At 37.5% G+C, this 10,664-nt stretch overlaps 3 protein-coding genes across 7 annotated transcripts in view; 1 reads left to right on the top strand and 2 right to left on the bottom strand.

Annotated features, from left to right (window-relative positions):
* Nucleotides 1–712, bottom strand: part of LOC124437399 — a 12,025-nt gene extending 11,313 nt beyond the window's left edge. The window contains 1 exon segment of the mRNA XM_046987376.1: nucleotides 702–712. The gene's annotated coding sequence lies outside the window, so the exon portion shown is untranslated.
* Nucleotides 1–5,038, top strand: part of LOC124437391 (phosphatidylinositol 4-phosphate 3-kinase C2 domain-containing subunit beta-like) — an 8,487-nt gene extending 3,449 nt beyond the window's left edge. For both annotated transcript variants that reach the window (XM_046987363.1, XM_046987364.1), the window contains exons 3-9: nucleotides 12–280; nucleotides 860–1,064; nucleotides 1,129–1,549; nucleotides 1,769–1,942; nucleotides 2,103–2,463; nucleotides 2,851–3,176; nucleotides 3,695–5,038. In XM_046987363.1, the coding sequence (XP_046843319.1) occupies nucleotides 12–280; nucleotides 860–1,064; nucleotides 1,129–1,549; nucleotides 1,769–1,942; nucleotides 2,103–2,463; nucleotides 2,851–3,176; nucleotides 3,695–4,299 (2,361 nt within the window). In that variant the 3' untranslated portion in view covers nucleotides 4,300–5,038. The remainder of the gene's footprint in view (nucleotides 1–11; nucleotides 281–859; nucleotides 1,065–1,128; nucleotides 1,550–1,768; nucleotides 1,943–2,102; nucleotides 2,464–2,850; nucleotides 3,177–3,694) is intronic.
* LOC124437392 lies at nucleotides 4,742–10,639 on the bottom strand. Of its 4 annotated transcripts, none has more exons than XM_046987367.1 (15): nucleotides 10,549–10,639; nucleotides 10,086–10,276; nucleotides 9,963–10,003; nucleotides 9,653–9,770; nucleotides 9,266–9,330; nucleotides 9,081–9,188; nucleotides 8,511–8,904; nucleotides 7,962–8,128; nucleotides 7,836–7,886; nucleotides 7,640–7,679; nucleotides 7,111–7,269; nucleotides 6,141–6,226; nucleotides 6,002–6,071; nucleotides 5,782–5,932; nucleotides 4,742–5,685 (listed from the first exon to the last, which is right to left on the bottom strand). In XM_046987367.1, exons 2-15 carry the CDS (start codon nucleotides 10,248–10,250, stop codon nucleotides 5,531–5,533), a joined length of 1,770 nt encoding a protein of 589 aa, XP_046843323.1. In that variant the 5' UTR covers nucleotides 10,251–10,276; nucleotides 10,549–10,639; the 3' UTR covers nucleotides 4,742–5,530. The 4 variants fall into 4 exon arrangements, with proteins under 4 accessions (XP_046843323.1, XP_046843321.1, XP_046843324.1 ...); XM_046987365.1 differs by having other exon boundaries at nucleotides 10,086–10,289; XM_046987368.1 differs by having other exon boundaries at nucleotides 10,086–10,201; nucleotides 10,549–10,638.
* Between the last annotated feature and the right edge of the window lie 25 nt (nucleotides 10,640–10,664).

Here is a 10,664-nt window from a genome sequence, read left to right on the forward strand (position 1 = left end):
TAATTCATTAGGACAGCCGCATGTTACGACTGGTGTTGTCTAGCGCACCAGACTGGACCTACCAAAGTCTCCCGGAAATCTACCAACTGTTGGCAAACTGGGAACCAATGTCACCAGTTAACGCGTTGGACTTACTGAAGATTGAATTCCCAGACCAGATGGTTCGTGCGACCGCTGTCAAATGGATGGAGTCGTTCTCCGATGACGAACTCTGTGATTATCTCCCGCAATTGGTGCAGACACTGAAGTATGAGACTTACCACAATTCTCCACTGGCCAGGTAATGTCTCCCCTAGTTTTAAAAGCTTTATATTAGAGAGCTTTAGCAAGAGTACGACTACGACAACGAGTACGAAGTTTGACCGTGTAAGGGAATGGCGCGAGGAAGTTTCTTGTCGTTGTCGCTTCGTCAAAATTTAGGTTTAGTTGTAAACAACAGAACGAGCTTTTTTATTGTGAAAAACACCGAAGTTTGCGAAGCAACTACGGCTATATTTGTCAATGATTACCGATATTACTAATCGGTAATACTGATTTTGCGAGAACATAGGACTCTTTAGACTGAAAAATCTTCACTTCTTTAAGTTTTATGTACGATATATTTGCACTATTTTATTGTTTGTTTACTTTTCACTTTGCGTACGAAATACATGAAAGTTTTCAAGGTAATCTTACTCGCTACTACGAATTTTTTACAAAACATTGTACTCAGATAGATGACGGCTACGTGTTGTTGTCGCAACAATGTTTATGCGCCAAAATGACGTAATTCATACTCGTAGTCTTTGATAAAGCTCTCTATTATACTTCCGGGGGGAGAGGATTCATGATTCATTAACGTACTCAATCTTTGTTTTAGATTCCTTATTGAAAGAGCACTTCGCAGTTCACGTCTCATTCATTACCTCTTTTGGTACTTGAAGCTTAACATTACGGACCCACTGTTCGGTCAGCGGTATCAGGTTTTACTCGGAGGATTGCTTAGTATATGCGGCAGTCTACAGCGCGATCAGTTTACGAAGCAAGACGAACTCGTGACGAAGCTTACCGAAGTTGCTGTGAAGGTTGAAGGATACCCTTGCTTTTTGGAAAAAATGACCATATCTCAAAAATTTGTTTATTTTTTAGGTGAAAAAAGCCAAAGATAATCAACGAGATGATATACTTCATCGCGAACTGGGAAAAATTCAACAAGAATCCCTGGAACTGCTTCGACTTCCTCTCAATCCAGGAGTTGAGGTCAGTGATATCGTGACGGAGGAGTGCTCATTCTACAATTCCAACTCGGTGCCACTGCGCATACAATTCAGGAATTCGGACATGCATGGTTTCAATATTGATACAATGTACAAAGTTGGTGACGATCTAAGGCAAGACGCGCTGACAATGCAAATGATCGGGATTATGAATAAACTCTGGCTTAAAGAGGGACTTGATCTAAAGATGGTGACATACCGCTGCTTACCCACGGGCGCAGATATGGGTATGGTGGAATTAGTCCAAGACGCTCAAACATTACGTCAGATTCAAACTGAATATGGTCTAACTGGTATGTAACTGGACCCAGTCTTCTTTCATCGCTCTCAATTTTTTTAATCGCCTCTCTGACGTTAACCTTCTCATGTACTCCATCGTAGTTCATGACATTCTTCTCAATTTTTTCTCCTTACGTTTCTTCATCATATTTCACGACAGTTTCCCCATTCTTCTCTCCTTATGTTACTTCATCATATTTCACGACAGTTTTCCTATTTTTTTGTCTTCTTAGGTTCATTCAAAGATGAGCCATTGGCCAGATGGTTACTCAAACACAATCCCGTGGAGAAGGAATATGGTGAGGCAGTCAACAATTTCGTCGCGTCTTGTGCTGGCTACTGCGTTGCTACTTATGTTATCGGGATTTGTGACCGGCATAACGACAATATAATGGTCAAGAAAACAGGTAGGTGATTTATGGATCTTGGTGGATTGGTACCTTTGTGATGGATGTACAGATACAATTGTAGTTCTGTGGTGAGCCTGGGTAGAGAAACGAAAGTGGAAAATGCACTGGATGGAAAATTAAATTGATTGAAAATTTTTATCATCTTTTTTAATCGCAGGTCATCTCTTTCATATCGATTTCTCAAAGTTCCTTGGTCGTTCGGAAATGTTCGGAAGCTTTCGTCGAGATCGTTCACCATTCGTTTTAACCTCGGATATGGCTTACGTCATCAATGGTGGCTGTACGCCGACCAGTCGTTTCCAAGATTTTGTGGACCTATGTTGTCGCGCGTTTAACATTATACGTCATCATAGCGACCTGTTCCTCAATCTTCTTTCTCTGATGTTGAATTCTGGGATACCTTATTTAAGTCAAACCAACGACCTGAAATATGTCTATGATGTTTTGTTACCACGGGCAACGGATGATGAAGCGACCACCATGTTTACCAGACAAATTTCGTCCAGCTTATCTTCAAGGTTTGCTTTGCATGTCTTCAGAAATGTTGATCGTTTATAGCCTTTCGTCCTAGCTTGTTCATCGTGATGAAATCGCGAAAGATTGCATTTCTTTTTTGCGAAATATTGCTTGAATTAGGAATCAATTTCACGTATTATAGAGCACAGAACTATCACAATATGATTCTACGATGTAGCATGGCCAGTTTGCAAGTTTAGGTTCTCTAGTGTAAATTTTAAACATTGTTCTCGCAGCGAAATAACGCCGCAAAATTATTATTGTCGAAGGAGCTGACTAAGGCAACGATTCATGTTCTTTACACAAAATTTGCTGTGAAGACTTAAGTTTGTAGTTTATTCTTTCGATTATATTTTTAAAAGTCCATATTTACCCATTTCGATCTTTAGGTTTACACAAATGAACTTCTTTATTCACAACGTTGCACAGTTAAGAAATTCAAATCCGGCGAAAGAAGAGCAAGAATCGATGATACCATTGCTTTCGTTTTCACCCAACACGTTCACACTTGCGAGTGACGGTGAGATAATTTCGGCGAGAGTCGTCGACTATCAGAAACTCTATACGCCCGAGAGATATTATGTGTATTTAATCAACGTTTGCCGTAAAAATCTTGAAAAACCGACGTTCGTCTTCAGAAGATACAGCCATTTTCACGAATTCAATGCAAAACTTGCCGATGAGTTTCCTCAACACACTTTACCGAAACTACCAGGTAATATTTTATTATGATAAATTTTTGTTGATAAACCGAGTGAATACTTAACCCTTCCGAAGTTCCTATCAAAATTTCACAGAAAGATTATTTGTATAATGGTGTAAAAATGGAAGTTTATGATGCACCGGTGCACATCCAAGACAAATTGTTAGCATCAGATTGTCCACTTTATCGTTACATGCAGTTTTTGAAAAACTCACGAGTGAATGTTCTGACTTCAAACTATGCCATAACTCTCTTAAGCTGAAGAAAAGCCTCGCTACGTGTCCAACTTTTATAAATATTCATTCAAAAGACAGTATCTAAAATCTTGGTTTAATTACAATTGCCGCCCTACCGTTTTGAATTGATATTTCTACACTACAATTACACATTTTTACACTGCAGTTACAAATGTTTACGGTACAATTATAATTGTAACATGAGTCTTTGGCTCTTGATATGGAGCATTCAGTTTCCGTGTTTTTTTTTTAATGTATTCCATTTTAATTTTTTTTTCTACGTTTTGCTACCAGCTAAAATCTATCTTGGTCGGTCGCAAATCAGACTAGTCGCCGAGAAACGTCGACTGGAATTTGATCAATATTTACAACAACTCTTCGAGTTGCGAGGAATCAACGAATGTGATCTTTTCTACACGTTTCTACACTCTTTACCATCGGACGAGTTTGATGTCAAAAAATATGCGATAAGACCATTACCGGAGGAAAGATACCGGAGAGACAGACCTATCGGGGGAGAGATAAAGGTTTCCATCCAGCATACATCATTCCAGCTCAATATTATGGTTATGCATGCCAGGAACTTATTACCGAAAAGCGCGGGAAGTTTATCCGATCCGTACGTGAAGATTTATTTAACCCCCGATCCAACAAAATCTACTAAGCGCAAGACGAAAATCGCGCGAAAGACGTTAAATCCGACTTACAACGAGAGATTCACGTGGGAAATATCGGAGGATATGGTACGAAAACGTAAGATAAAGATTACGGTTTGGGATTATGACGCATTTACAGAGAATGAACTTATGGGTGGTGTGGTCATTGATCCGTCGGATTACGATTTTAAGAACGAGTTTGCTGGATGGTTTACTCTGACTAATCTGACTAAGCGAAACTAGGAATAGCGAATGAAATTAATGATCGTATTGTAACATAATGTTGATATTTTTTTCTCTATGAGACAAGCTTTAAAGAATGTGTGTTGACCAAGATTCATTGCGTGCAAATCACAGTGTTAAGGCCATTTTTTGGTCGATAAAATGGGTGATTTTGTAATTGTTTGACGCCGTAAAAATTCTCGCGATATTTATTCATTATGTAGTGAAGGCGGACTTTTATTAATTTAAAACATTGTTTTCAAGTGATTTTGACAACTTCTGATTTAAAAAAGCTTCTTTTCCAAAGCGTAGAGGCTTCTTTGCTAATTGCTATTGTATTAACTTGAGTAAAGTGAATTTTCAGAAAAACTACACGAAGTTCCCCATTAGACGTGTCGCAGGCATAAAGCTAAGATATAAACATTGGATATAAACATACCCAAAAGCGTTAAGTGCATCTTGGTTGACCCGCACAAAAATTTGCAAAGATTAGAGTAGCTAGCCCGAAGGTTTGTTAATGCTATGTAAAATTCTGATCATTGTCATTTATTTCGCGAGAAATCTATTGACTCGAATTTACAGTGAGTGAATATAGAAATGTTTACATAGCACGAGGAAACAAACGAGCTGGCTACGTCATCCGTAATTTTATTAATTTAATAATTCTCACACAAATGTACGTTTGAAAAACTGTTGTTAAATATGTAAAAGTAATGAATTTTTTATGCATTAAATCACGAGGAATTTTAAGCTTTTGTAATTTCAAGCATTTCAATTCATCTGAATTCGCCAACGATGTAAATTTAGATATTGGCTTCATATCTAAATAATTTGCGCAACAAGAAATGCCTGATTTACGACCAAAAATTTGCTTTTCAGAATACAAACAATTGTTTCTACGCAGTAGACAAAGCTGTCACAACAAGGTTTGCGCAGAAACTAGGAAATTTTTCAAGTGTGCTAAATCGTTTGTAAAAAGGTTTCATTTTTCATTTTCCGACAGCATTTTTCACCTGGTGAAAAACTTGTCTTCACAAAATTCTTTGACAATGGACCATGTGGTTTACTAGATCCTAACCACTTTTTTCATGAACAAACGCGTAACTAGCCAACGCCATAAACCACATGACGCAGGCTAACGCGCAACTAGTTTCCATGGTTTCAATGGCCTACGCTTCCCCTATATATTTTTTGGAGTATTTTTTCATTATTCTCTGTTCCCACTTGCCTTTTTAAACTATTTGTTTCTTTACTATGTGTTTCCACTTGCTTTTCTGGAGTGTTTGCGAAGAACACGATCTCGTACATCTTCAAGATTGCTAACGGAAAGTGGCGAATCCATCACAACACGAAATAATCGCGAAAAGAGCGAGACATTGTATATAAAGGTAATGAAGTCGATGCAACCTGGAAAAATATTTTTTCGAGAACGAAGTAAGAATTTACTCTGCAAGAAAAATTTTTCACTACAAACCAATAAAAAAATCCATACAAAAATTTTACCTTTCTCATCTTTCTCCATGATACCCAACTCCATCATGATTTTCTCTTCGCAGAGACTGTTATCTGCTTGCACAGCGGTTTTCACCAAAAGCACTACTTCGTCTACTTGAACTTTCCCGTCTCCATCTTCATCGATGATATCAAATAACTCCTATACAATATGAGCGCATTCAAATGCTACAAGTTTTCACGTGTTTTCGTGAATATTGTATTGATTTACCTTGTAAATAATAAGAAAATTTGCTAGTCTTTGTATGTTAAGTTCTAACGAAGTCGTGCCACTTTCAGTTCTGTTAAAATGTACAGAAAAACATCAATGGTGATGTGGTTGAGACCGCAGTACACAAGCTTTCGGTTACCTTGAGCCGCGAAGTTTGTCGTTCAGTGCACAAATTACGACGAATTCTCTCTTATCTACAAAACTGTCGCGATTCACGTCAAATACCTAACAAATAAATCAAAAACAAAGTCATGTAACTCTTATACTTTTTGAGCTAAATTTGTCTCATAAAGATACAGAGTTCAAAACACGAATGGACTCATGAACTCAACCCGTTATCAAGGACGTATTAAGGGGTGGACCCAAGGGGCAAGGAACTTATGACGACCACCCACTAAAAGAAGCTAGGAGGGGCCACCCACCTCAATCATTGAAATTTCTTAAAACTGCTTATACAAGCGACGACTACAGAACTAATGCCAATATTGATAATGAGCTTATGACCGAGTTCCATACGTTAATCACATTGGATTCAGGTCAGTTATAATCCCAAGTAAAACATAGCATTACTGGCTTTCTAAAGGTGCAAAGGATGTTCAACAATGTGGTAAAGAAATGGTGTCAATCTTTTTGATTGAACAACCTAGCAATGACAGAAGCCATAGGACAGCCTAATGACGCAGGCCTTTCTTTATTTACTAACCAACGATGGGAAATTTGTAATTAAAGATTGTTTCTGTTTTTTGTTGCATGCAAAAGGTCGCATCTTTTGTTTTCAATATAATTTGCCAATGCACTCGCAGTTTTGGTTTCATAAAATATCAAGTATGACAATAGACATTTTGTAGAGAACATAAAATTGAATAGAAGGCAACGAAGGCCACCGGGTGACCCACCAAAAGATTGTCTCCGGGCCTCTTGAGAGCTTAATTTAAGCTCAGTCCCAGAATGAAATTTGTTCTTTATAAAATCGGTTAGGATGTAATTTGCACAGACTTTCCAAAGTGGAGTCTATGCTACGCACCAAGACTTGTTTTTGTTCATGAATACAATGTTAGCGACGCTATTCTGAAAATAAGAGGGTGAATTTCGCAGCTGTTCAAAGGTACCTGGAGTAATTGTTTCAGTTGATCTTTAGTAGCCATAGAGCAAAGTTTCCCTTTGAATTCTTTCATGTCAATCCAGCCATCTCGGTTGAGGTCTATTTCGTCAAAAATATTTGCGAAAACCGCTCTCTGTTCATCGTTTACAAGTGGTTTAACCGACTCCTAAAATTTTTTTGTAAAACTATGATAATAATCTGCGCATGATCAGAAAGATTTCAATCGTCAATCCAAGCCCACTTTCAAGAATGTTGTCTCAAAAAACAAATTTAATGATATTTTAACGAGAAATTTATGGCCAAAACAGAGGACATACTATTACAAGAAAATGCCAACAGCTACTGGTGGCAGCAAGGGAGGGAAAAAGAGGGCGAATGCCCCCAATTCTTCGAATACTACGGTCTTTATACATCTAACTTGAAAATGTCGTCGTAATATATGTAAGGGACATTTTAGGGGTGTTTGGCTCCCTAAAAAGAAAATCCCACCGACGCCACTCGTTGGATACAATAAAGACTAAAAAATAGACACTAACCTCGCTATCATCATCATTGGTGAAGTATTTCAAAAGTATTCTAAATAAAACAGCGTTTATTATATAAAAAATGAAAGAGTATAGACTTTTCGACTTTTCGCAAGACTTTAGGAAAGAAAAATTTCAGGCAGACAGTTATTCGTTTGACATTTGAGTTGTATAAAGTTCATAAACACGGCTTTTCGCCATATTTTACCTCTCCTTAACAGTTGCTTTCATATCCTCTTGGTCAGCGAGAAAAATCAAACTATTTTGAAGTAAAAAAGAACGGTCGACATCAAAACTTTGATGTGCAACAAACGAGCTGAAATTCTATCCAAACCTTTTCTTTTCCGGGATTTTGGGTCGATATCTCTCCTCCATTTCCTTTTCGAACTTCATTCTCTCCTCTAAACGTATTTTTTGAGCGTTTTTTCCCTTCTTACGTAGTTCTTTGCGCCTCAAACGACCATCTTCTAGTTGCTGTCTTCGCTCTAAAATATTCTTTCTCTGTAAACAAGAAAATTGATTTTAGCAGAGAACGTCGTATGGACGTCCGTGTTATTGCAATTATTATGTTGAACGATGTTTTTCACTGAACCCCGCAATTTTGATAGTTTAAACCATTCACATTTTGCAAAACATGTTCGTGTTGCTGTTATGAAGTAAATTATAAGTCGTGGGGCTACTTGATAATAAAGCATTTTTTGCTTTACTTCAAGTCTTCAACCAAATGCAAAGAGCTTTCATAAAAATCTGTTATAAGTCATCAGTACCGGCAATATGTTGAAAAATGTCTACGGCCAGAATGATGTAATTTGTACATGACGCAATGATGTAATACACCTTCAAAAATGAGTGGTAAAAAGAAATTCATGAATCAAAAAGTTACCTTTTCTGCTAACACAGCTGCACTTGGTGTTAATGGTGTGGCAAGTTGAGCTGCACTTGGTGTTAATGGTGTGGCAAGTTGAGCTGCACTTGGTGTTAATGGTGAGGCAAGTTGAGCTGCACTTGGTGTTAATGGTTTGGCAAGTTGAGCTGCACTTGGTGTTAATGGTGTGGCAAATTGAGCTGCACTTGGTGTTAATGGTGTGGCAAGTTGAGCTGCACTTGGTGTTAATGGTGAGGCAAGTTGAGCTGCACTTGGTGTTAATGGTGTGGCAAGTTGAGCTGCACTTGGTGTTAATGGTGTGGCAAGTTGAGCTGCACTTGGTGTTAATGGTGTGGCAGTCTCACCAACAGAACTCAGGAATCCAGGGCGTACACCATTAGACGTAACACGTCTTCATTAATGACATAAATATTGAACAAGATGAAATAAACACAAACAATATTGTTTTGACAGTTAAAGACTATGAATTCTTGTATGGCTTTGGTGTTTAAGTTTCTAGAGAAATTTCACTTTTTTCTAATGGAAATACAACTCTGTTTAAATGAGCACGACTTAAAAGATGTTTACCTGTAATTCACCAGGGAGCTGTTCACTGAACTTGCTCTACTGCTTCCTCCAATTCTTCTCTGTGCTAATAATTGTAATCTAATCAATTCTTCATCATCAATATCATATCTAAAAAATATCCGGGTAGAAAATGGAATTTCCTATTCTTCAACATGTTGTCGTTTGCAGGCATGATTTTGGCTCACCTATAAGAAAGTGTCATACTTGATCCAGCAATGTAATAACCATAGTCCTGGCGATGGGGTATGATCTGCAAAGTAGTAATGAAATACTTGGTGTAAGCAAAAAGTTAGATACATTCAGTGATTCTGAAGGTTTGTTTCTCATCAATTTCCAATCTGCAGTCCAACATAGCTTTCCACCAATTGAAAAATGAAACCCAAAATTGTGCTACCTTAACTACAGTACACTACTGGACATGAACTTCCATCTACAAAATCCAAAATGAGACCAAGGGATTATTTTAGATGTATTTTTGAAATAGCAATACATTCATCGGTGATGAAGCCATCAAATGATTAACTTCTAATGTTCCTCTGTTTGCAAATACATGAGAAAACATATGTACTCACATTGGATTTATTTTTTGCTGAGCGAGAATAAGCAAGATGCTGCTTTCTTTGCAACAATCTTTCCCCTTGTTTGTTTTTCTCAGATGCACTCAATTTCACAGAAAGCCCTGGAGGTGCACTGAAGAAGATACGTCACATGACTAAAATATCTTAGATATGTCATAAAAGTCATCGACAAAATATCTGTCATGCAACAACATTTTCACAGATCCAAGCTATCTCACGTGATTGAGCATTGTCACGTGACCAAAATATGTCACGTGACAAAGATTAACTTAAAATAGGAAAATTAATGTCATCAAAGGGATACCTGACCGCTCTGGGAAGATGCAATGAAGCATGAGATCTTTTCTGAAAAATAAAAAACACTTGAAAAGTTTTGCAAGATATAGTTGTTGTAGATGTCAATACTGCATTTTTTAAATTTTATCACCTGACTATTAAATGCTATGGCAGATAAGCTCTGTCTAGTGAACTCCAAAACTTCTTGAACAGGAGACCGACGTATCACACGAGATGTCCTAAGTTCCTGAGGAAGTTTACCAATTCCTGGAGTATGGTATGAACAGCGCGTGTCAGCCATTAGGTAAAGTACCATAAATCTTTGATTGGAACACCTAAAGTCTAAAGATATCTTCTAAATCAAACAAAAAGACAGACCTTAAGTATGATCAGTTCTGTTGGTTATAGATATGTAATTTACCAAATAAAAGTTTAAGTTGTTTGGGAAGAAAATCTTCGCAAATCACAATAAGTTCTTCATTGCGAGAACATACCTCAATTTCATGTGAATATTCACGGCATATAACTCTATGCAGCAACAAAATGCTATGCCTTAGGAAGTATAGTTACTAATACGTAATCCTAGCAAAAATTAATCCTTAAATCGTACTTACTTGTCGAAATTCGTTGTGAACGATACTGTCTATCAGACAATCACCATATCAATGATGGTAAACACTACAGCGTGGACCACACGCGTGGTAATTACCAAAAACACGTGCATCGACAT

The sequence above is a fragment of the Xenia sp. Carnegie-2017 genome, unplaced genomic scaffold (assembly GCF_021976095.1).
Source record: "Xenia sp. Carnegie-2017 unplaced genomic scaffold, XeniaSp_v1 HiC_scaffold_16, whole genome shotgun sequence".
NCBI lineage: Eukaryota > Metazoa > Cnidaria > Anthozoa > Malacalcyonacea > Xeniidae > Xenia > Xenia sp. Carnegie-2017.